Below are 25519 nucleotides of genomic sequence, written 5' to 3'. Positions count from 1 at the left end.
TATATGGGCTAACCAGTGATTTTCCCAACTCCTCTATAAAAATTCTTCTGTTATATAGTTTATTTTTGTTCTAATTTCGGTGTATTTCACGCCATAACACGAATGCATTGTATGCCGACACATCAAGAATGTTGTAAAAGACAACTATTGGGCACCGATTTGTTTTGCGTTTACAGGTGTAAGTGCCTATGAGTTGATCTAGAGCATCAACTGCCCCTTTTGTGGCATTGTAATGTAAAATCATGTCCGTCTTTCTGTCGTCTCGATTACTGATTGCACTATCATGGTGCATTGTGCTCATCAGAATGACCTATTTGTGTTTTTTGGGAACCTAAGAAGCTACTGTTGTATCCTTAGTAAAATAAAACATAGACCTAGAAACGTCTCTTACTGAGGATACCTTGTGGCAGTTCTGGCTTATTTTTTCTAACAGTACCCAGCATGGTCATTTTTCTTTTCAGCAACATCTGTCCCAGTTGGTATGATGTGAAAAAATAGTCGCATTTAACATTTTGTCCTTTGAGACCATGTGTCAAATCCAAAACTACTCGCATGCCTTGATTTTTTTCAGCTCTTTCTCGAGTGTTTTTCCCTATGTATACCTGAGGGTTTACAGCGTATGAACTTTTACTGTCGCACAGAGTCCATATTTTGATGCCGTACTTTGCAGGCTTACTTGGAATATACTGTGTGAATGGGCACCTGCCTCTGAATGACACCAGTTGTTCATCTGCAGTCACATTTTCACCAGGATTATGAAATGCTTTTCAGGTCAACATTACACAGTAATAGAACCAGCTAACACAAGGAATATAAGAAAATCTTTTCATTTACAATGTGAAATGTTGACAACTGAATTGAACTATTTGTGTATGACAGCCACAGTCATTCACATTCAGGTCCGGACCTGGCAAACGTTTTCTGTCAGCCATACATTTATACCTGTCTCCCATGATCTTTAAATTACTCAGAACCCCCCACCACACCGAGGAGAGCGACAAAGCAAAATGTTCCTCCTCAGGAACACCCGAAGCCCCTCCATCACTAAAAGTACCAAAGTGTGGATAGTAACCGTATGCACCAAAGAACAGTGACCTGCCAGTGGATTGTTGATGATGATTATTAATGGCAAATACTGCCAGCGGTAAGTAGGATGCCCAATCCTCCTGATTTTCGTAGATGAAACACCTGAGGTATGTCTCCAAATTCTGAATGATGCGCTCGGTCTGTCCATTCAACTGAGGGTGGAAGGCAGAGGAAAAGGACAGCTGCACCCCCAATCGAGAACAGAATGTTTTCCAGAACTTGGAGACAACTGGGAATCGGAGGGAACCCTGTGAAGCTTCACTATCTCATTTATAAACAACTGAGCAAGTGTCTTGGCATTTGGAAGTGCAGGCTATGCGACAAAGTGAACCATTTTACTGAACTTATCTACAACCACCAAAACCATCATTTTGCCTGCAGAAATGGGTAGGTCAGTAATAAAATCCATGGCCAATACTACAATCAGTAACAGACTTACCCTTGAGAAAGCAAGTGTTTAACACGCGAAACGCGCTCTGCACTTTCTGCTTGCACGTTCCCTGGGGGGCTGGGGGGCTTCACCTGCCAAATAGGTAAGGTTTATTTTATTGAAATATTTGATGGTGGTTTTTTTTACATACTTTCATTGACACATGTGTGACATAGGTGGAACCTTGACATGTATACAATCAGTCTTATCAGTCAATTTAATACCCTCTACACTTGCATGCTACATGTGTTTTCCCTACCCCAGGATTTTGCTTGTTGATATTTTGCCTGTCTTGATTATTTGTAAGATTGAATCTTTTTAACTATAATTTAATAAAAATTTATATTTTATACACGCTCCCTTTTGGTCCTCCTCTTTTCAAAAACTACAAACAGATACGTGTTCAATCACATCCCGATGCAACCCTGGCTACCAAAAACGACGAGAGAGGAGGTCCACGCCTTACCACCTGGATGACCAGCAAGCACAGAGTTATGATGTTCCTTAATTACTTTGCAGCACAGACTAGATGGTATGAGTAACCTTCGTGAAGGGCAGGAGGCAGGAGCGTTCCCCTTATAGACGCCTCTCCATTACTAACCTGGGCTTGATGTCAGCTGTCATTATAAGCTGACATCAACCCCAGCCCTATAACCCCACTCGCCACCGCTACATGGCAGTGGGCAGAGTGAGGCTAAGTGCCAGAATTAACGCGTCCTATGGATGCGCCATTTTTGGGGTGGCTGAGCCCTGGTGTTTCTAGCCTGGGAGGGGGCCAATATTCATGGCCTTTTCTAGGCTATTAATATCAGTCCCCAGCTGTCTGCCTAGCCTTTGCTAGCTGTTAAAATAGGGGGACCCCATGTCATTTTTTGGGGGGGATCCCCCACTGTAATAGCTAGTAAAGGCTATTTAATCAGCTGGGGGTTGATATTAGTAGCCTCTGTTAAATTAAAGATTTAACAGAGGCTACTCTGTTTAACCTCTGTTAAATTAAAGATTTTATTAAAAAAAAATTGGCATGGGGTCCACCGTAATTTTATAGTCTAGCAGAGGTTAAGCAGACGGCTGGGGCAGATGTTTGAAGCCTGGGAAGGGGTAATACCCACGGAGCTTCCCAGGCTTCAAACATCTGCCCCAGCTGTCTGCTTAACCTCTGCTAGACTATAAAATTACGGTGGACCCATGCCAATTTTTTTTAATAAAATCTTTAATTTAACAATAAATGACAAGTACAGTAACCAACACAGTCACTGTACTAATATATATGTAACTGACATCTTTCTGTCTATATATTCTATGTGTGTAGATCTATTCTTTCTATTCTAAATTGTCGGGTACCGCTGTGTTGTAACTCTACGGGGCTGATGAATTGCCGGCTTTTAAAGAGACGGTGCGTGAAAATCGCATAGCACTTGCATGACACTCGTCCGTTTTTTCGGTCCAGAAAACTGAACTTTTTTTTCACACAGATGGGTATTTATTTATTTATTAATTTTACTTACTTATATAGAGCCATTAATTCCACATCGCTTTACAGACATTATGGGCACTGTCCCCATTGGGGCTCACAATCTAAATTCCCTATCAGTTTGTCTTTGGAGTGTGGGAGGAAACTGGAGAACCCGGAGGAAACCCACACAAACACGGGGAGAACATACAAACTCTTTGCAGATGTTGTCCTTGGTGGGATTTGAACCCAGGACCCCAGTACTGCAAGGCTGCAGTGCCAACCACTGAGCGACCATGCGTAGCCCAAAGAGGGAGGATGGGGAACTCCCACTGTCCTTGTCTATATTGTGGGATGGGAGCAAGAGATGCAATAGTTGTCCATATAGTGTAAATATATGAATACAGTTAGGTCTAGGAATATTTGGACAGTGAATCTTTGTGATTTCAGCTCTGCAGGCCACTGATTTGGATTTAAAATGAAACAACTGAGATGCAATTGAAGTGGAGACTTTCAGGTTTAATTAAAGGGGAAGAAGAAAAATATCCTGTGAAACGTTTAGGAATTACAACCATTTTTATACCAAGCTTTCTCATTTCAGGGGCTCAAAATTAATTGGACAAATTAACTTTACCATAAATAAAATGTTCATGTTTAATACTTTGTAGAGAATCCTTTGCAGCAATGACGGCTTGAAGTCTGGAAGCCATGGACCTCACCAAACGCTGGGTTTCCTCCTTTGTGAGGCTTTGCCACCTTTACTGCATTGACTTCAGTTGTTGCTTGTTTGTGGGTCTTTCTCTTCAGCCTGTGAAAATCAGCCTGGCTCTTTGTCCCGGCATCCCTCTAACTTCCCTTATGGGCACTTCTAGACAGGTTTTTTAGGGCTCCACATCAGCCAAACTTTGGCCTTGATGCTTTGCTGCCACTGTAGGTATACCACGGGATTTCCCTACAAAACAATCCTTTTGAATTATGATTCACTAATCATTCATTGGGCAATGCCTTATTGTGTATTTGGTGGTCTCTAGGGACATTGAAGGTTTTCTTTATATGTTGTTATATGGTATTTACTTCTGCCACATAGACGTTTATTTTACGTCTTATGAGGGGTGTTTGGCATTGCTTGTTCTGTACTTACCTTCATGCTCTTATATAATTCTTTATTTAGGGGGAGCTTGGATTGTGCAATATGTAGACAAGGTCTTCTGGTTTGTTGTTTTTAAATGTTTTTAAATTGTCTCCATGTGTGTGTAACAGTTTTTTTTTAATAAATTTGTAGTTGTTCTGTCATTTTTGGTGTGCATATCAATTGTGCATTGTTTCTTTTTCTCTTCTCGTCATTGTTTGATTGTTATCAATGCAGGATATAGCACCCCTACCTTGATTATATAATATAATGCATATCGGGTATTTTGGTGCACCTCACCATTTCTTGATTAAGCCTGTGAAATTCAGCGCAATGGGATTGAGATCTGGTGACTTACTAATAATGCTGTTCAAAACAGTCAGCTTGGGGCAATCAATATCAATCACAATTTGCTATAGGCAACCAAAACCGCAACTAAAGACCATAAAATGTAACTTTTATTTATACTATCTAAAGGATTATAAATTTAAAATTCACAACAGTCAATAAACAACCATCAGTTGCCCCATCAAACCCTTCTTCTGCTTCTTCCTCCTCCTCTGTTACCGTGCCAAGTAGTCACGCAGCTCTCCCACCTCAGACCGGTTGCATAATCGCTCCAGTCAGGCTGAGTAAGAGCCCGTCAGCTGTAACAGATGTGGACATGCCTGCTGTGTTTGTTTCACTAAGCACACCACAAGTTTCTCAATCCACCGTAACATCTCTGCCTGCACCTCACTCAGGGTCTAGCAGTTTGCCTGTTTCATCGTACTCTGTCCTCTCTCAGCACTGCAACCAGCCCTCGGTCCCACAGTTGTGGTCATGTAAAAGATTGTTTATACCTACACATGACAAAGCTAAGAGGTTGAACTCCACCATCTCCAATCTGTAGGCCACGGAAAGGGTGGTCTTAGGCCCTAATTTTTTTTTAAATGTGAACAGTTCTGATTGTGTCTCCAACTGCTGGGTTGGCTGTAGTGGAAGTGGTGTCGGTCCCCATTATACTACTTAAACTCTAGTGAAATTGATGCCACTTTGGTGGTTTTAGGTCCTAATTTATTAAAAAGTTAACACTCCTGATTGAGGCTCAATCTATTGGGTTGGCTGTAGGGGAAGAGGTTTCTGTCTCCATTATACTACTTCTACTCTGGTGAAATTGATGCCACTTTGCTGGTGTCTTCCACTAATTTTTGGAAATGTGGAGAATCCTGATTGGGTCTCCATCTATTGGGTTTAGCTGTATTGGAAGAGGTTTCTGTCTCCATTAAACTACCTCTACTCTGGGGAAATTGATGCCACTTTGCTAGTGTTAGGCCCTAATTTATTAAAATATCAACACTCCTGATTGGGGCGCTATCTACTGGGTTGGCTGTAGGGGAAGAGGTGTCGTTCCTAATTCTACAATTTTTACTGTAGTGAAATTGATGCCACTTTGTTGGTGTCTGCTACTAATTTTTGGAAATCTGGAGAATACTGATTGGGTCTCCATCTATTGGGTTTGGCTGTAGTGGAAGAGTTGTTGGTCACCATTATACTACTGTAGTTCTACTCTAGTGAAATTAATTATTTGGTGCAGATATTTTAGTCACAAGGGTACACAAGATATAATCGAAATTGGTTTTCTTAGTACCGTGGTATATAAAGCAGGCTATATTTAATCTTTTAAATTTTCGATGCTGATATTGATCTCCATACGGGGTACACATTAGTAATGAGAGAGCACTAAATGTGCTTAACTTAGTGGTTCAGCGGTTTCTCAAAACCTACCCAGCTCTGTCAGAGCTGCTTGAGAAAGTACAACGCGTGTGTGTCCATTTCAGAAAGTCAGCTACAGCTTCCGCCACCCTGGCAGTGCTTCAGTAGCGTTTGCAGCTTCCAGCTCACTGACTGTTGTGCGATGTCACTACATGTTGGAACTTAACGTTGCAGATGTTGGGAAGGATTTGTGAGCAGCAGAGGGCAGTTGTTGAGTACCAGCTTCAACACGCCCGTCGGCATTCAGGTCAGCCTCCCTCCGCACATAAGAACTGATGAGTGGGCATGGATGTCTGACATCTGTGCCATCCTTCGAAACTTTGAGGACTCCACCAAGATGGTGAACGGCGATGACGCCATAATTAGTGTCACCATCCCCCTTCTCTGTCTACTGAAACGCTCAGTGCTCGCGGTTAAAGAGGAGGCATTGCAGGCGGAGCAAGGAACTATGCAACCCAGTCTCATCTCATCTCAATGCGGATTGAGTGATAATGAGGAGGATAAGGATGAGAACATAGACAGTCGTCCTCTTGGGGAGGAAAGGGAGCTCTTGGCTGTCTTGGAAGTCTTGTTACCCCTCTTTCAGTCTGTGGGAAAGCTGTATGAGTTTCGCTTAATGACCTTCACTGGCCTAAACCGTGCCTTTGCTTATGCACGTTATTTCTCAAAACACATTGCAGATCAGGCCATTGTCTAACTCTGTAGTGATTAAATTCAAGGTGTAAAGAAAGATCTTTGCCTGTGACTAAGCACCACCGGGAAGTGCGAGCTGATGTTGGACTGGCTGCCATTGCTTATGCAACAAGCTGCATTAGAGGACTTCCTGGGAGAAATGACAGCCAGAGTAGATACGGTTTTCCTCTATGTCAGTCCTTTCACCGAGTTAAAGAATATGGCTGTGGTGAAATACAACTCTCACCGAGAAGCAGTATCAGACTGAAGAACATTGGGCCCATCAGAGGATTTGATTCTAAGGGACCACCTTTCTCCCCCACTAAAGAGCCCTTAGCAGCTGCACGGTTTGCGCTTTAAACTCCTGAAGGAGAAGCCAGGGCCCGACGTAGGAGTTTCTGGTTCTCTGGCCCGTCCAACCCTGCTGAGAAGCAGACCTGGCTAAGAAAAGTCTGTGGGAAGGTTCCCGGACACTTTGTCTACTTTTTTTTTTACTGTGTACTGGCTCCAGTGAGATGTATCGTCCCTGGCCACATTCACTTGTCCACATATTTGTGGTTAGGCGGTCCTTCCCACTAAGTGCACTGGGGAGGGCACGGGTAATGTTCTGGGACCCATGCTTGTGGAAGGTGGGGATGACATTGAGAGAAATAGTGGCGGCTGGGGACAGAGTATGGAGACCCAGCCACCACCATGAGGTTGTGAAAAGCTTCCACGTCCACGAGCGTAAAAGGCAACATTTCAAGTGCAAGCAGCTTACCAGAAATGTGGCAGTTTAGTATTGCGGCCTGTGGGTGGATGGGTGGCTGGCTGCATACTTGCGCTTGCATTCCATGTAACAGAAAACTAAGGAGATAGATGGCCTCATCATCATCACAACCTGCAGAAGCCAGGACCCACAGGAGGAGTCTCCGGTTCTCTGGTAGGCGCGTCCAACCCTGCAGCCCTGGCTAAGAAAAGTCTGTGTGAAGGTTCCCGGACACTCTATGGCTGCTTTTTTATTGTGGACTGGCTCCAGCAATTTATAAGATTGCAATCTGTAAGATTCCTTCACTGGCTCCCAATTGCCCAGCGTATCCAGTTCAAACTACTAACTCTGACGTACAAAGCCATCCATAACCTTTCTTCTCTGTACATCTCTGAACTAATCTCCCGATATATTCCCTTACGTAATCTCCAGTCCTCCCAAGACCTCCTTCTCTTCACACTTATTTGTTCCTCACCCAATCGCCTCCAATACTTCTACTAAATATCCCCCATCCTCTGGAATCCTGTGCCTCAACACGTCCAATTAGCCACCACATTCGAATCCTTCAGAAACAACCTGAAAGCCCATCTCTTCAAGACAGCCTACAGCCTGCCATTGACCTCGCTGCCACCTCAACACCACCGGAGCTAATGCAACTCCACAACCTACTGTCTCCTTCCCTACCATCCTGTAGAATGTAAGTATGCAAGTGCAGGGTCTATGAGACTTAAGATGCAATATGGCACCTTGGTAAAGCCCAGTTATGTTCTCCCTCTGATATCTAACAATGACAAACAGGTCATGCTGGAGAAACTTGCACCTACTGCCATTCAGTGTCTTCAGCTCCTTTGTGAGAAACTAATGTTTGCTCAGCCAGTCTACCAAATAAAATTCCTGAGGTATGGAAATTGTGGATGGCTTTGCTTCTGGTACTGGGTGCTAATACCAAACCGTGGCATGCCATTCACTAGATATTCCTGGCTGGTTGTAGACAAGCTCATTCCCACAGAAATGTAGGCCAGGTGCTGAATGGGCCGGCTGGCTGGAGCGCTGGGAATGGTTATCAGTTTACCCCCTCTCCAGCTGGCGACGGCTGATTTCTGCACCTCTGGTGCGAGGTTGGCCTCATATGCATCTGCTATCTGGGCCGTTTTGGCGGCCTCCTTTGTCACCGGTCCTTCACCATCAGATCCTTCAGGTCCTCGAAAGTGATGACTGACAGTCCTTGGACCCACTACTCAAAGTTGATCCTGAGCCCATCCATCACATTACCATAGCTGTCATGTGGTCCATGCTGAAGGGCTCTGAATTTTTTCCGGTAAACCTCCGGAGTAAGTTGATACTTTATCAGGGCCTGCTTGATGGCCTCATAGTCTCCATCTTGGTCTCGAGGGAGCCCACTGGTCCTCGAGCAGCTGGTACTGGCTGCAGGCTTTTTCAAATCCTCGCACAAATATGTCCAAGACCTCGTCCTTTTCCATTCTAGGAAAATGCTCAGGATGGGGTTTAAAGCGGTTGGTGTTGCCGGACTCACTTGTCGATGGTGTGGATCTCTGAAGCTGGATTCGGGCTAACTCCAACTGGTACTGTCGCTCCCGCTTGGCAGCCTCTCGTTGCTCTGCTCGCTCCCGCTCGGTAGCCTTTCGGTCAGCTTGAACCCGTCACTCAGCAGTCTCTCGGTCAGCTTTTGCCTGTTGCTCTGCTCCCTCTTGGAATTTCAGGATCAGCTTCAGTCGTCCATTACGATTGTCTGTGGTGAGCTGCTCCTAGGGCATCTGCATGTGGGTTCCACACTACCCTGGCTCCGGGCATGGCTGGCAATCACAGGTGGGACCCCTGCAGCAGTGCCATCTGGGGTCTGCTGTCGGACTGGCTCTGCAGCACTTTGCAACAGTTCAGCAATCAATTGGGCCTTGGTTTTGCCCGTGGGGTCAATCTGTCCCAGCTCACAGAGGGCAGTGAGAGTGTCCTTTGACTGCTGGTGATACCAGGGCTCTCCACGCATAGCCAGCATTGCCAAACAAAAGATAGGACTGAAAAACAAGAGAAGGGGGATGCAACTGCTACACGTACTGTAATGTCCCAGATAAAAATATTAAAAACTTAGTCCGATTCCTTAAAACTTTGCACAGAATTCTCGCAAGAACCGTGCAAGTTTTCAGTGACAGGAATGATTGCACAATCTAGCCACTAATGTCTGTAATATCCCACTGCTTGCCACCAATTGTGAAGGAACGACATGGGAGGGATCATACAATATCCCACTACTGCCGTCAATTTGTCAGGGATTCGCACACACATAATTTCGATTACTGACTACGTAGTTACCAACAAGCGAGCAGTGAGCGTATGGCGTACACACCTCTGAATTCCAGGACATGAAATATGTGTATATGCCCCAGTACAATCACTGCCAGCTTCACGATAACCTAATTAGGGGACCTACTGGGGGCCATCCACGCGGCACGAGGGGGAAGACTAGGGGTAATCCATACAGTGTAGGGGGCTACTGGACTACTGAAGGCCATCCATACAGTGTGGGAACTACTTGGGATAATCAACAAAGTGTACGGGGAACATTGGGGGACATTCGTACCGTGTGGGGGGAATACTGAAGGCCATCCATACAGTGTGGGGTGACTACTGAGGACCATCATACAGTGGGGATCCTACTGGAGGCAATCATACAGTGCAGGGGTTACTGTGGAGCCTTTCATGCTGTGTATAGGAAGCTAAGGGCCCAACATGCTGTGTATGTGGGAGCTGTGGACGTTATCATGCTGTGTAGAGGGGAACTATATATGGGGGGACTCGGGACATTATTAAATTTTAAGTGGGCACCTAAGATGCATAATTGTTATAGGGGCACTCAGGGTATTGTGACTGTCAAATAGGCCCACTGGGGGCGGGCATTATTACTTTCTAGGGGCAAAATATGTGCATTGTTTTCTAGGGCATTTGCACAGGGCATTAATGTTTTCTAGGGCACAATTTTACCATCTAAGGGCACAAAGGAGGCATTTTACTTTGTAAGAGGCACAGTGGTGGCATTATTATATGAGGCATTAAGAGGATCAGTAATAGGGACACAGCAGCGGCTCAGCATTGGGGTGAAAGCAGAGGAGTTAGTGCCGGTTGGGAATAGATGGGGACTGGGCTGGAAACGTCAGAAGTCAGATGTGTCTGTGCTGGAGAAGTCGTGATATCGACCTGGACCAGATGTAAAAGGCGGGACCCTGAGCTGAACCCCCTCGCTGCGCCTCAGAATAAATGTAATATTTTTATCACACTGCGAAATGGTTAAGAAATCAGTGAAACACCTGTGGGATAAGAGCGCTCAATACACCCTTAGGCCCCGGCCCCACTATCAGTATTCAGTCAGTATTTTTTCTCAGAAGTGGGAGCCAAAACCAGGAGTGGGTGATAAATGCAGAATTGGTGACTTGTTTCTATTATACCTTTTCTCTGATTTCCTCACCTGGTTTTGGCTCCCACTCCTGATAAAAAATACTGACCGAATACTGATAGTGGGGCCGTGGCCTTACACCGCTTGCCGAATTATTAGGCAAATGAGTATTTTGATCACATGATACTTTTTATACATGTTGTCCTACTCCAAGCTGCTTAGGCTTGAGAGCCAACTACCAATTAAGTAAATCTGGTGATGTGCATCTCTGTAATGAGGAGGGGTGTTGTCTAATAACATCAACACCCTATATAAGGTGTGCTTAATTATTAGGCAACTTCCTTTCCTTTGGTAAAATGGGTCAGAAGAGAGATTTGACGGGCTCTGAAAAGTCCAAAATTGTGAGATGTCTTGCAGAAGGATGCACCAGTCTTGAAATTTCCAAACTTTTGAAGCATGATCACCGAACAATCAAGTGTTTCATGGCAAATGGTCAACAAGGTCGCACGAAGCGTGTTGGCCAAAAAAGGCGCAAAATAACTGCTCATGAATTGAGGAAAATCAAGCGTGAAGCTGCCAAGATGCCATTCGCCACCAGTTTTGCCATATTTCAGAGCTGCAACGTTACTGGATATCAAAAAGCACAAGGTGTGCGATACTCAGGGACATGGCCTAGGTAAGGAAGGCTGAAAAACAACCACCTTTGAACAAGAAACATAAGATAAAACGTCAAGAATGGGCCAAGAAATATCTTTAGACTGATTTTTCAAAGGTTTTATGGACTGATGAAATGAGAGTGACTCTTGATGGGCCAGATGGATGGGCCAGAGGCTGGATCAGTAAAGGGCAGAGAGCTCCACTCCGACTCAGACGCCAGCAAGGTGGAGGTGGGGTACTGGTATGGGCAGGTATCATCAAAGATGAACTTGTGGGACCTTTTCGGGTTCAGGATGAAGTGAAGCTCAACTCCCAGACCTACTGCCAGTTTCTGGAAGACAACTTCTTCAAGCAGTGGTACAGGAAGAAGTCGGTATCATTCAAGAAAAACATGATTTTCATGCAGGACAATGCTCCATCACATGCATCCAACTACTCCACAGCGTGGCTGGCCAGTAAAGGTCTAAAATAAGAAAAATAATGACATGGTCCCCTTGCTCACCTGATCTGAACCCCATAGAGAACCTGTGGTCCATCATAAAATGTGAGATCTACAGGGAGTGAAAACAGTACACCTCTCGGAACAGTGTCTGGGAGGCTGTGGTGGCTGCTGCATGCAATGTTGATCGAAAACAGATCAAGCAACTGACAGAATCTATGGATGGAAGGCTGTAGAGTGTCATCCTAAAGAAAGGTGGTTATATTCATCACTAATTTTTTGGTTTTTGCATGTCAGAAATGTTTATTTCTAAATTTTGTGCACCGATATTGGTTTACCTGGTGAAAATAAACAAGTGAGAGGGGATTATATTTGTTTTTTATTAAGTTGCCTAATAATTCGGGATAGTAATAGTTACCTGCACAAACAGATATCCTCCTAAGATAGCCAAATCTAAAAAAAAAAACACTCCAACTTCCAAAAATATTAAGCTTGGATATTTATGAGTCTTTTGGGTTGATTGAGAACATAGTTGTTGATCAATAATAAAAATAATCCTCTAAAATACAACTTGCCTAATAATTCTGCACACAGTGTAGATGTCTTCCCTGATGGGTACAGTGTCCGAAATGAGGTCACTTTAGGGGGTTGTATGTTGTTTACACCTCGTACACGAGCGGCTCCGCTCCTTACACCTCGTACACTCCCTACACCTCGTACACACGCGGCTCCGCTCCGTACACCTCGTACACACGCGGCTCTGCTCCGTACACCTCGTACACACACGGCTCCGCTCCGTACATCTCGTACACATGCGGCTCCACTCCGTACACCTCGCACACACGCGGCTCCGCTCCGTACACCTCGTCCACACGCGGCTCCGCTCCGTACACCTCGTGCACACGCGGCTCCGCTCCGTACACCTCGTACACGCGTGGCTCCACTCCGTACACCTCGTACACACGCGGCTCCGCACACCTCGTACATGCGCGGCTCCGTTCCGTACACCTCGCACATGCGGCTCCGCTCCGTACACCTCGTACACACACGGCTCCGCTCCGTACACCTCGTACACGCGCGGCTCCGCTCCGTACACCTCGTACACACGCGGCTCCGCTCCGTACACCTCGTACACGCGCGGCTCCGTTCCGTACACCTTGTACACACGCGGCTCTGCTCCGTACACCTCGTACACACGGCTCCGCTCCGTACACCTCGTACACACGCGGCTCCGCTCCGTACACCTCGTACACACGCGGCTCTGCTACATCCACACTGTAAACCCCTCCTGACCCCACACATAAACTTCAGCTCATCCAGCACCATGACAACCAGCACAGCAGAGTCCTGCATCCACTGAGGCCCCTGATCATGTGACCCCTGACTCCTCCCCTCCTGTGACCTCATCACAGCTCCTGTGCGCACAGAGCAGCCATATATGTGGTGGCGGCTCTGCAGGTGGAGGTATGTGGAGATCCCCCATTACTGGGCGCAGGGGGCATTAACCCCTTCAGCACGGAGACTCTTTTGGGGTCTTGTGTTGCCCCTTTATAAGAATCATAAGGTTTTTGTTCTGTTTCCTGTAATAGATACATACGACCCAACTATGGAGACAGGAAGGGAGGAAACGTATTGTTCTCATAGTACAGGACCCCTTTACTGGCCCCACAGTGTAATGCCCCCATTATGCCCCTTATGCAGTATGTATGATGCCCCCACACAGTGTAATGCCCCCATTATGCCCCTTATGTAGTATGTATGATGCCCCGACACACAGTGTAATGCCCCCATTATGCCCCTTATGTAGTATGTATGATGCCCCCACACAGTGTAATGCCCCCATTATGCCCCTTATGCAGGATGTATGATGCCCCCACACAGTGTAATGCCCCCATTATGCCACTTATGCAGGATGTATGATGCCCCCACACAGTGTAATCCCCCCATTATACCCCTTATGCAGGATGTATGATGCCCTCACACAGTGTAATGCCCCCATTATGCCACTTATGCAGGATGTATGATGCCCCTACACAGTGTAATCCCCCCATTATGCCCCTTATGCAGGATGTATGATTCTGTACCAAAAGAGCGGTTCGGCTACAGTTATAGGGCATACAGTGAGTGCAATGCCTACCAAAAATTTCGAGGCACTCCAATGCCCCTTGGAAGTGACATGGAAGTCAGAGGGCCTTAACTAAACCGTTTTTCCATTTATAGCAATTGGGTTTCCTGTACACTGTTGGCCTAAGCAGTGAATGGAAGGTTTTCCAAAATTTATGAGGAACTGCAATGCCCCTTGAAACAGACGTGGATTACAGCGTACTAAAAACCTTCTACCCATTATTGGGGAGTGGGTTTCCCTTAGTGTTCGCCTATGCATTGAAAAGCAAAAGCTGACTAAAATTAGGAGGAAATGCAATGACCGTTGGAAGAGTCGTGGAGGTTAGAGTTAATTAAAAACAACATTTCAATGCACCTTGGAAGAGCTGTGGAGTTAAGAGTGGTTTAACAAGACGGTTTTAATGCCCCTTGGAAGAGTGGTGGAGGTTATAGTGGAATAAAAAGACAATATCAATGCCCCTTGGAAGAGTGGTGGAGGTCGCAGTGGAATAAAAAGACAATATCAATGCCCCTTGGAAGAGTGGTGGAGGTCGCAGTAGCTTAACAGACTGTTTTAATGCCCCTTGGAAGAGTGGTGGAGGTCGCAGTGGAATAAAAAGACAATATCAATGCCCCTTGGAAGAGTGGTGGAGGTCGCAGTGGAATAAAAAGACAATATCAATGCCCCGTGGAAGAGACGTGGAGGTCACAGTAGCTTAACAAGACGGTTTTAATGCCCCTTGGAAGAGACGTGGACGTCACAATAGCTTAACAAAATGGTTTTAATGCCCCTTGGAAGAGACGTGGAGGTCACTGTAGCTTAACAAGACAGTTTTGATGCCCCTTGGAAGAGTGGTGGAGGTCGCAGCGGAATTAAAAGACAATATCAATGCCCGTTGGAAGAGACATGGAGGTCACAGTAGCTTAACAAGACGGTTTTAATGCCCCTTGGAAGAGACGTGGAGGTCACAGTAGCTTAACAAGACGGTTTTGATGCCCCTTGGAAGAGTGGTGGAGGTTACAGTGGAATAAAAAGACTATCAATGCCTTGTGGAAGAGACATGGAGGTCACAGTAGCTTAACAAGACGGTTTTAATGCCCCTTGGAAGAGACGTGGAGGTCACAGTAGCTAAACAAGACGGTTTTAATGCCCCTTGGAAGAGACGTGGAGGTCACTGTAGCTTAACAAGACGGTTTTAATTCCCCTTGGAAGAGTGGAGGAGGTTATAGTGGAATAAAAAGACAATATCAATGCCCCTTGGAAGAGACGTGGAGGTTGAAGTAGAATAAAAAGACAATATCAATGCCCCTTGGAAGAGTGGTGGTCGCAGTGGAATAAAAAGACAATATCAATGCCCGTTGGAAGAGACGTGGAGATCACAGTAGCTTAACAAGACGGTTTTAATGCCCCTTTGAAGAGACGTGGAGGTCACAGTAGCTTAACAAGACGGTTTTGATGCCCCTTGGAAGAGTGGTGGAGGTTACAGTGGAATAAAAAGACAATATCAATGCCCCGTGGAAGAGACATGGAGGTCACAGTAGCTTAACAAGACTGTTTTAATGCCCCTTGGAAGAGTGGTGGAGGTCACAGTAGCTTAACAAGATGGTTTTAATGCCCCTTGGAAGAGACGTGGAGGTCGCAGTAGCTTAACAAGACTGTTTTAATGCCCCTTGGAAGAGACGTGGAGGTCACAGTAGCTTAACAAGAGGCATGCAGCACAGAATATTAAAAACATTATTTCCATTATTGGGGAGTGAGTCTTCCATAGTCTTTGCCTATGCCTTCCAAGCAAAATCTGCCAAAAATTAGGACGGAGGAACTTGCAATGCTGGCAACACGGACCACGGTCACCTTGGTGATATAGTGGTGGTGGAGGCTGAGGATAAGGAGAAGAGCAAAAAACAGCCGAAATCAGGAAGCGTATACCCATGTGTGGGTGTGAAGCGGTGCATGGGAATACACCTCCCGAAACAACACAGTGGATTTGATTTTATGTTACTCTGCTGTCATTTGGTGGTGATGAGAAGTCTGTCCCAATCCAGCCCTTGTTCATTTTGATAAGGGTCAGCTTGTCAGCATTGTCAGTTGACAGGCGAGTGCGCTTATCAGTTATAATTCCCCCAGCCGCACTAAAAATACTCTCCGATAACACGCTAGCGGCAGGGCAGGTCAGGAACTACAAGGCGTACAGAGCGAGTTCATTCCAAGTGTCCAGCTTGGATACCCAATAATTAAAAGGCACAGAGGAATCACGGAGAACGCTGGTGAGGTCGGCAAGGTACTCCCTCACCATCTTTTGAAACTTTCCACTCTTTGTGAGAGTACCCCGTGCCTCAGTAAGCTGGGCGGGTCTCAGAAAACTGTCCCAGAATGTTGACAGTGTTCCCCTGCCTCTGCTGGATTGGAGTTGTGTCTCTCTCGTGTTACGGGGCCGGGTGGTGGAACCTCTGTGCCGAGGGGCAAGGAGGGACCCAGAGGGGCGTGACTAAGTATCCACCCGAACCGACCCTGGTCGTACGGCAGCTAACGACACCGTGACCAGGGAGGATCCGGACTGAGGGACCAGGTGCTACTCTGGGGACGACCTTGTAAGAGAGCAGGTGGCTCCCACGGGTCAGATGGCTGGGACTGACCGGTATGGCGGATGGACACGGCAAGCAGGCGGAAGTCTCTGGTAGCTGGCAGGTGGACACAGTTCGAGAAAGCAGGGCAGGTAGCAGTCTATAGGTTTTACCAGGAAGATGGTCACAACAAGTGACGGCAGGGTCTCCAGGCAGGCTGGCAGGAAACAGGCAGGTGCTCCCAGGTGAGCGGGCAGACAGACGAGGCGGGTAACTGGCAGGTAACTGGTGGGCGCTCCCAGGTGAACGGTCAGACAGACGCGGCAGGTAACAGGCAGGTAAGTGGTGGACATTCCCAGGTGAGCGATCTGACAGACGAGGCAGGTAACAGTCAGGTAACTGGTGGACGCTCCCAGGTGAGCGGTCAAACAGACAAGGCAAGTAACAGGCTGGCAGGCAGAATGAGGAGTCAGGCTAGCAGCGGAACCTGAGGGCTAAAGCACAGGTGAGACACAGTGCAAACAACTTTGCTTGGGCACCTCCATTTTGGAGGAGGTGCCTTATATATGGGAAGTCTTCCGGCAATTGACCGGGGACCCCTTAGGACGATGCGCGCGGCCCCTTTAAGAGAGGGGGAGCGAGCGCGCGCCCTAAGCACAGTGCCCGGGAAGGAGCGCGCACCGGCAGCAGCGAGGGAAGGAGCGCAGGAGGACGCCGCACGCTGAACAGGAGGGTGAGAGGGACGGCGTCTTTGCCTAGCAGGAGGCAGAGACGCCGATGCTACATCTTGCCTGTACGCCTTGGTTGGTCAACGAACTGTAACCTCTGCCGCTAGCATGTTCAGATGGGAATTTTTTTAACAGCTCTGCAGCAAGGGCCTTCTGGTACTGCCCCATTTTTGTAGACCTCTCCACCTCAGGAATAAGAGAGTGAAAGTTCTCCTTGTAGCAGGGGTCTAAAAGTGTCACCAACCAGTAATGACTGTCACCCAACATTTTGACAACGCGAGGGTCACGGTTAAGGCATTGTAACATAAAGTCAGCCATGCGTGCCAGACTGGTAACGGGCAAGACTTCCGTGTCCTCACCAAGATGACGACTGACCATGCTCTCCTCCTCCTTCTCCTCCTCCTCCCCCCTGTCCTCAAGCCACCCACGCTGAACCGACGGTATGACAGTTGTACAGGTACTACCGTCTACAGCGCATGATATCATCTCCTGTTCTTCCTCCTCCTCTCCCTCATTGTCCCCCAATTCACGTTGGAATGGGATGAGATGAGGCTGGGCTGTGTGTAATCGCCCGCTACGGCTTCTTGATCCATCTCATCATACTCTGGCTGCAATGCCTCCTCTTTAATTCTCTGCAGAGAGCGTTGCAAAATACAGACAAGTGGGATGCTGACGCTAATGACGGCGTCATCGCCACTCACCATCTTAGTGGACTCCTCAAAGTTTGTCAGGATGGTACATATGTCAGACATCTAGGTCCACTCCTGAGGGCTTATGTGTGGAGTCTGACCTGAATATTGATGGCCTTGTTGCAGCTGGTACTCCACAACTGCTCTCTTCTGCTCACAAATCCTTTGCAACATGTGGAGGGTAGAGTTCCAACGTGTGGGGACATCACACACCAGTCAGTGTGCCGGAAGCTGCAAATGCTGCTGCAACACAGCAAGGGCGGCGGAAGCTGTAGCCGATTTCCGAAAATGAGCTGACAGGCGGCATACTTTGACGAGCAGATCTGGCAAATCGGGGTACAATTTAAGAAACCGCTGAACAACGAGGTAAAGCACATGAGCCAGGCATGGTACGTGTGTGATCTCGCCTCGCCTCAGAGCCGCCACCAGGTTACGGCCATTGTCACACACGACCATGCCTGGATGTAGGTTCAGAGGTCTCAGCCACAGATCTGCCTGCTCTTTCACAGCTGTCCACAACTCACAAGCAGTGTGAGGTTTATCACCTAAGCTTATGAGTTTCAGCACAGCCTTTTGCCGCTTGGCTGAGGCAGTACTGCAGTGCTTCCAGCTTGTAACTGATGTGGTGATATCTCAGATGGAGGCTGAACATGAGGAGGATGATGCGCAGGAGCTGTACACTGTGAGGGCAACTCTAACTGACATAGGGCCTGCAATCCTCGGTGTGGGGAGGATGTGTTCTGTCCCAAGGTCCAACTGGGTCCTGGCTTCCACTATGTTTACCCAGTGTGCCGTCAGGGAGATGTACCGTCCCTGGCCACAAGCACTTGTCCACGTGTCCTTTGTCAGGTGGACTCTCCCAATAACTGCGTTGTTGAGGGCACGGCAGATGTTTTGGGACACATGCTTTTGTAGTGCGGGATGGTGCACCGGGCAAAATAGTGTCGGCTGGGGACCAAGTACCGAGGGATGGCCACCGCCATAAGGTTGCGGAAGGATTCCGTCTCCACCAGCCTAAAAGTCATGAAATGTGCGAATTTAGGACTGTGGCCTGTGAGGCATTGGCTGCGAATTTGCACTTTCGTTCAAAGCTCTGGGATATGGACAATTGAATGTTGCTTTGGGACTTGGACGTTGATGCTGTTTCTTGAGAAACTGCCATAACAAGTGAAGACTGAGAGGAGGGGGCATCTTTGCATGCAGTATGGACAGGGGATAGCCTTACACGCACAACAGGGGGTTCTCTTAAACACACAGCAGCTGAAGAAGCTGTGGTGACTCCCGCTGACACTGGTCGTGGACCCTGGGGTTCGCCCCACAAAGTCAGCTGCTTTGCTGCCATGTGCCTGATCATTCTGGTGGTGGTCAGGCTGGCAGTTTTGTCACCCCTGCTGATGCTGGCCTGGCAGGTGGTACAAATGGCCTTTTTGGGGTTATCAGCAGAGTCCTACAGGTTGTACTGGCAACGTCCCTTGTGTTGGTGTTACGGGGAACTGTTGCCCGCCTTCTGTGTGCGGCCACCACACTGCTTCATCCTGCCTGTTGGGGTACTCGGCCTCCCTCCCCCTGTGTGCTGCTGGCCTCGCTCTGCATGTCCTACTGCCACGTTGGGTCAGTTACTAGATCATCCACCACCTCCTCCTCTTCCACTTCCGCACCACGGTCCTCCTCCTCACTTCGTGGCAATTGTGTCTCGTCATCGTCCACCTCTTGTGACAAATTGCCAGCGTCGCCTTCCTGTGGCCATGCCTGTTAAAACATTTGGCTATCGCTACATGGGATCTCCTCTTCCACCACTTCAAGCGGAGCAGGCGAGGGGCACAAATATGGAAATGGACCAGTGAACAGCTCTTCAGAGTGTCCAACTGTGGGATCAGTTGCTGTCTGACGACACTCGGCATGGTGGGAGGAAGGAGCATCAGGGTGAGGAGGAGTATGCAGTCGAGACTCACGGCTACTAAGACTTGACCGTGTGGAAGACAGACCGGAGGTGGTGGCGCCCAGGTGACTGGAAGTATTAACTGCTATCCAATTAATAACCTGTTCACACTGATCAGTTCGCAATAGTGGTGCTGTTGTGTGCTTCCCTAGTAATTCGGTCAAGAACTGGCAGCGGGAAGATGTGGCTGTTGGTTGTGGCACATTTTCACCTTGGCCACGGCCCCATCCTCTGCACGCACCATCACCAGAACGTCCAGTTCCACGTCCCTTGCCACGTGCCTTGCCCATTGTAAATGAAGTAAAATAGCTTACACTCGCACTATCAATGGCAAAAGGGTAATAGAAAGGAGATTTGAACCGTGGAAGAGGAAAACCACAGTTCTATTTCTCTGGCCTACACCAGACTCTTTTAAACAGATATATTTGCGCCTGAACAGTCAGCGAGACACTGAAAATGTTTTTTTTTATGCAAAAAAGACAAAAAAGTGGATAATACAGAGATTTGAACCATGGAACTGCAAAACCACAGTTATAATTTCATACCAGACTTGTTAAAATAGATATATTTGTGTCTGAACAGTCAGCAACACAAACTGTTTTTTTTTATGGAAAAAAGGCAAGCAGGTTGATAACACCCAGATGTGAACCTTGGAAGAGGAAAAACACAGTTATAGTTCTCTGGCCTGCACCAGACTCTTTTAAACAGATATATTGTTGTCTGAACAGTCAGCGAGACACTCAATTTTTTTTTGGGGGGGGGGGGATACCAAAAGGTTAATAAGATGGGTATTTGTACAGTCTGACTGAGGAAAAAAAACAAAACAGGATTTAGATGAAAAAAAAAGGATTTTTCCTGGCCCCCGAGACTTGGGGATAAGTCTAGCAATTTGACCAGCAGGAGCACACAGGACTGTAATGCAGCGTTTGCTGGTATAACCACTGCGTCTCCTATACAGCCTGCCTGCCTGCCTGATAACTGGGATGGATATTAGTCCTGAGAAGGACTGTTTGTTTGATTTGGCAGGCTTTAGAGACCCTACACTAACTATTTCGCAGTATAAATCTCTCCCTAGCTCTGCAGCACTGACCCTACACTGTCTGTCTGATCTGGAGCGACAGTGTCCAAGATGGCGGTGCCCGGTTTTAAATACTCGAGGTGACGCTGTGCGGCCAGCCAATCACTGTAATGCCCACAAACAACATGGCTGCGGCATTACAGTGACTGGCTGACAATCCCTGCCTGTTCATTGGCTCTGTAAAGAGCGCCAAACGTGCAGGGCGGAGACCCGAGCTCCCGCCCGAGTAACCCGGAAATGCTCGGTGCTCGCCGAACATCCCGAGTAGTGAGATGCTCGGGCGAGTACCGAGCAGTGTCGAGCATGCTCGCTCAACACTAGCGTGCATTCAAAATGTAAATGCATGTTTACATAAGGCCATTAGACAGAAAAAAAACAAAGACAATACACAAATACCCAAAGGTAAATGGATAAATCGCCAAGTGCATAAAAATAATGATAAATAATAAAGGGTATTTAGTTAAAAAATTTTGATCAAAATAATGTAAAAGCCATCCCACCACATCACGGCAACCCTTATGGGACAGTCCTAACTCTAATATTAAAATCTTACCATTTGTCAAGTGACATACATATGGATAAGGGCTGAGAGACTGAACCCTTAGTAGAAGTATGAACCTGAGAGGCAGAATGAACCTTCCAGCTCAGAAAAAGGGCGGCCACACCCTTATATTCACTAAAGTACATTAAACTACAAAGAAAAAACCTGAGAGTCTGAACAGAAACGTAAATTGGTATGCATGCAAAATGTCATGCTGTGTAGAAGGGAACTATATATGGTGGGGACTCGGGACATTATTACATTTTAAGTGGGCACCTAAGATGCATAATTGTTATAGGGGCACTCAGGGTATTGTGACTGTCAAATGGGCCCACTGGGGGCGGGCATTATTACTTTCTAGGGGCAAAATATGTGCACTTTTTTCTAGGGTATTTGCACAGGGCATTAATGTTTTCTAGGGCGCAATTTTACCATCTAAGGCACAAAGGAGGCATTTTACTTTATAAGAGGCACAGTGGTGGCATTATTATATGAGGCATTAAGAGGATCAGTAATAGGGACACAGCAGCGGCTCAGCATTGGGGTGAAAGCAGGATGAGGAGTTAGTGCCGGTTGGGAATAGATGGGGACTGGGCTGGAAACGTGAGAAGTCAGATGTGTCTGTGCTGGAGAAGTCGTGATATCGACCTGGACCAGATGTAAAAGACGGGACCCTGAGCTGAACCCCCTCGCTGCGCCTCAGAATAAATGTAATATTATTATCACACAGCGAAATGGTAAAGAAATCAGTGACACACCTTTGGGATAATAATTCTCAATACACCCTCAGGCCACGACCCCACTATCAGTATTTGGTCAGTATTTTTTCTCAGGAGTGGGAGCCAAAACCAGGAGTGGGTGATAAATGCAGAATTGGTGACTTGTTTCTATTATACCTTTTCTCTGATTGTTCCTCACATGGTTCTTGTGCCCACTCCTGATAAAAATACTGACCGAATACTGACCAAATACTGATAGTGGGGCCGTGGCCTTAGATGTCTTCCCTGATGGGTAGTGTCCGAAATGAGGTCACTTTAGGGGGTTGTATGTTGTCTACATCTCATACACACACGGCTCTGCTCCGTACGCCTCGTACACACGCGGCTCCGCTCCGTACACCTCGTACACACACGGCTCCGCTCCGTACACCTCGTACACACGGCTCTGTTACATCCACACTGTAAACCCCTCCTGACCCCACACATAAACTTCAGCTCATCCAGCACCATGACAACCAGCACAGCAGAGTCCTGCATCCACTGAGGCCCCTGATCATGTGACCCCTGACTCCTCCCCTCCTGTGACCTCATCACAGGTCCTGTGCGCACAGAGCAGCCATATATGTGGTGGCGGCTCTGCAGGTGGAGGTATGTGGAGATCCCCCATTACTGGGCGCAGGGGGCTGTAACCCCTTCAGCACGGAGACTCTTTTGGGGTTTTGTGTTTCCTGTAATAGTGATATAGTGATATAGTTTTTAAGGTTGAAGGAAGACTAAGTCCATCTAGTTCAACCCATAGCCTAACATGTTGATCCAGAGGAAGGCAAAAAAAAAACATGTGGCAAACACTAAGCTCCACATTGGGGAAAAAAATTCCTTCCCGACTCCATATGACAATCAGACGCCCTATCAAGGAATGTAGTATATATAACCTGTAATATTATACTTTTCAAGAAAGGCATCTATGCCCTTCTTAAATTTTAACAGTGAATCACTCATTACAACATCATGCGGCAGAGAGTTCCATAGTCTCACTGCTCTTACAGTAAAGAATCCGCGTCTGTGATTATGTTTAAACCTTCTTTCCTCCAGACGTAGAAGATGCCCCCTTGTCCCCGTCTCAGGCCTCAGAGTAAAAAGATCAGTAGAAAGGTCTTTGTACTGTCCCCTCATATACTTGTACATAGTAATAAGATCACCCCTAAGCCTTCTTTTTTCCACAGTAAATAACCCCAAGTGTAATAACCTGTCTTGGTATTGCAGACCCCCCAGTCCTCTAATAACCTTGGTCACTCTTCTCGGCACCCGCTCTAGTTCAGCTATGTCTTTCTTATACACCGGAGACCAGAACTGTACACAGTATTCTAAGTGTGGTCGCACTAGTGACTTGTATAGAGGTAAAATTATGTTCTCCTCATGAGCATCTATGCTTCTTTTAATGCATCCCATTATTTTATTTGCCTTTGCAACAGCTGCCTGACACTGGCCACCAAACGTGAGCTTGTCGTCCACCAATACACCCAGGTCTTTTTCAGTTACAGTTTTGCCCAGTGTTTTACAATTAAGCATATAATTATCCATTTTATTTCCTCTGCCCAAGTGCATTACCTTACATTTATCCCCATTAAAGTTCATTTGCCATTTATCAGCCCAAGCTTCTAGTTTACATAGATCCTCCTGTAATATAAAATTGTCCTCCTTTGTATTGATTACCCTGCAGAGTTTAGTGTCATCTGCAAATATTGAAATATTACTCTTTATGCCCCCTACAAGGTCATTAGTAAATATGTTAAAAAGAAGGGGGCCCAATACTGACCCCTGTGGTACCCCACTGTTAACTGAGACCCAGTCTGAGTGTTTTCCATTAATAACAACCCTTTGTTTCCTATCACTGAGCCAATTCTTAACCCACACACATATATTTTCCCCTATCCCCATTGTTCTCATTTTATGTATCAACCTTTTGTGTGGAACCGTATCAAAAGCTTTTGAAAAGTCCATATACACAACATCCACTGCATTTCCTTGGTCCAGTCCCGAACTTGCCTTCTCATAAAAGCTGATCAGATTAGTTTGACAGGAACGGTCCCTCGTAAACCCATGTTGATATTGGGTCATGAGGTTATTCTTCTTCAGATACTCTATTATAGCATCTCTTAGGAAACCCTCCAGGATTTTACCCACAGTAGAGGTTAAGCTTACCGGCCTATAATTTCCAAGTTCAGTTTTTGTCCCCTTTTTGAATATTGGCACCACATTTGCTATACGCCAGTCCTGTGGTACAGACCCTGTTATTATGGAATCTTTAAAGATTAAAAATAATGGTCTATCTATGACGTTACTTAATTCCTGCAGTACTCGCGGGTGTATCCCATCTGGGCCCGGGGATTTGTCAACTTTAGTGATTTTTAGACGCCGCCGTACTTCCTGCTGGGTTAAGCAAGTGACATTTAATGGAGAATTTTTGTTATCACTAATAATGTTTTCTGTCATGCGATTTTCTTGTGTAAATACGGTTGAAAAAAAATCATTTAGCATATTGGCTTTTTCCTCAGCCTCATCCACCATTTCACCCAGACTATTTTTAAGGGGGCCAACACTATCATTTTTTAGTTTTTTACTATTTATATAGTTAAAGAATATTTTGGGGTTATTTTTACTTTCTCTGGCAATGATTCTCTCTGCCTCAATCTTTGCTGCCTTGATTTGTTTTTTACAGAATGTATTTAATTTTCTATATTTATTTAATGCCTCATCACTACCTACTTGCTTTAGTTCTATGAATGCTTTCTTTTTGTCACTTATTGCGCCCCTTACAGCTCTATTTAGCCATAGTGGTTTCCTCCTATTTCTAGCATGTTTATTCCCAAAGGGTATATATTGTGCACAGGTACTATTCAGGATGTTAATAAATGTCTCCCATTTGCTCTGTGTAGCTTTATGTCTCAGGATATCGTCCCAGTTTATTGCACTAAGATCATCTCTCAACCGTTGGAAATTAGCCTTCCTGAAGTGTAATGTCCTTGTAACCCCTCTACTACACATCTTATTAAAGGTTACATGAAAACATATTATTTTGTGATCACTATTACCCAAGTGACCCCCAATTCGTATATTTGATATGCGGTCTGGCCTATTGGTTAATATTAGGTCTAGCAGTGCCCCCCTTCTTGTTGGGTCCTGAACCAGTTGTGAAAGGTAATTGTCTCTCATAGTTGTCAAAAACCTATTACCTTTGCTTGAACTACATGTTTCTGTCCCCCAATGTATTTCAGGGTAGTTGAAGTCTCCCATAATAATGACTTCTCCTACATACGACCCAACTATGGAGACAGGAAGGGAGCAAACGTATTGTTCTCATAGTACAGGGCCCCTTTACTGACCCCAC

The 25519-nt window shown here is 46.4% G+C and overlaps 2 protein-coding genes across 2 annotated transcripts in view; both read left to right on the top strand.

The window, feature by feature from the left end:
• LOC141191599 (uncharacterized) overlaps positions 1 to 25519 on the top strand; it is a 151646-nt gene that overhangs the window by 7249 nt on the left and 118878 nt on the right. The window contains exon 6 of the mRNA XM_073661530.1: positions 13108 to 13236. Coding sequence (XP_073517631.1) covers positions 13108 to 13236 — 129 coding nt within the window. The remainder of the gene's footprint in view (positions 1 to 13107; positions 13237 to 25519) is intronic.
• The window catches only part of LOC141191556 (uncharacterized), a 209418-nt gene continuing 206662 nt past the window's right edge, over positions 22764 to 25519 (top strand). The window contains exon 1 of the mRNA XM_073661466.1: positions 22764 to 22779. The gene's annotated coding sequence lies outside the window, so the exon portion shown is untranslated. The remainder of the gene's footprint in view (positions 22780 to 25519) is intronic.

This window comes from Phyllobates terribilis, unplaced genomic scaffold (assembly GCF_046119375.1).
Source record: "Phyllobates terribilis strain yellow unplaced genomic scaffold, ASM4611937v1 Scaffold_47__1_contigs__length_9908305, whole genome shotgun sequence".
Classification (NCBI taxonomy): Eukaryota; Metazoa; Chordata; class Amphibia; order Anura; family Dendrobatidae; genus Phyllobates; species Phyllobates terribilis.
This window is presented reverse-complemented; position numbering and strand designations above follow the sequence as displayed.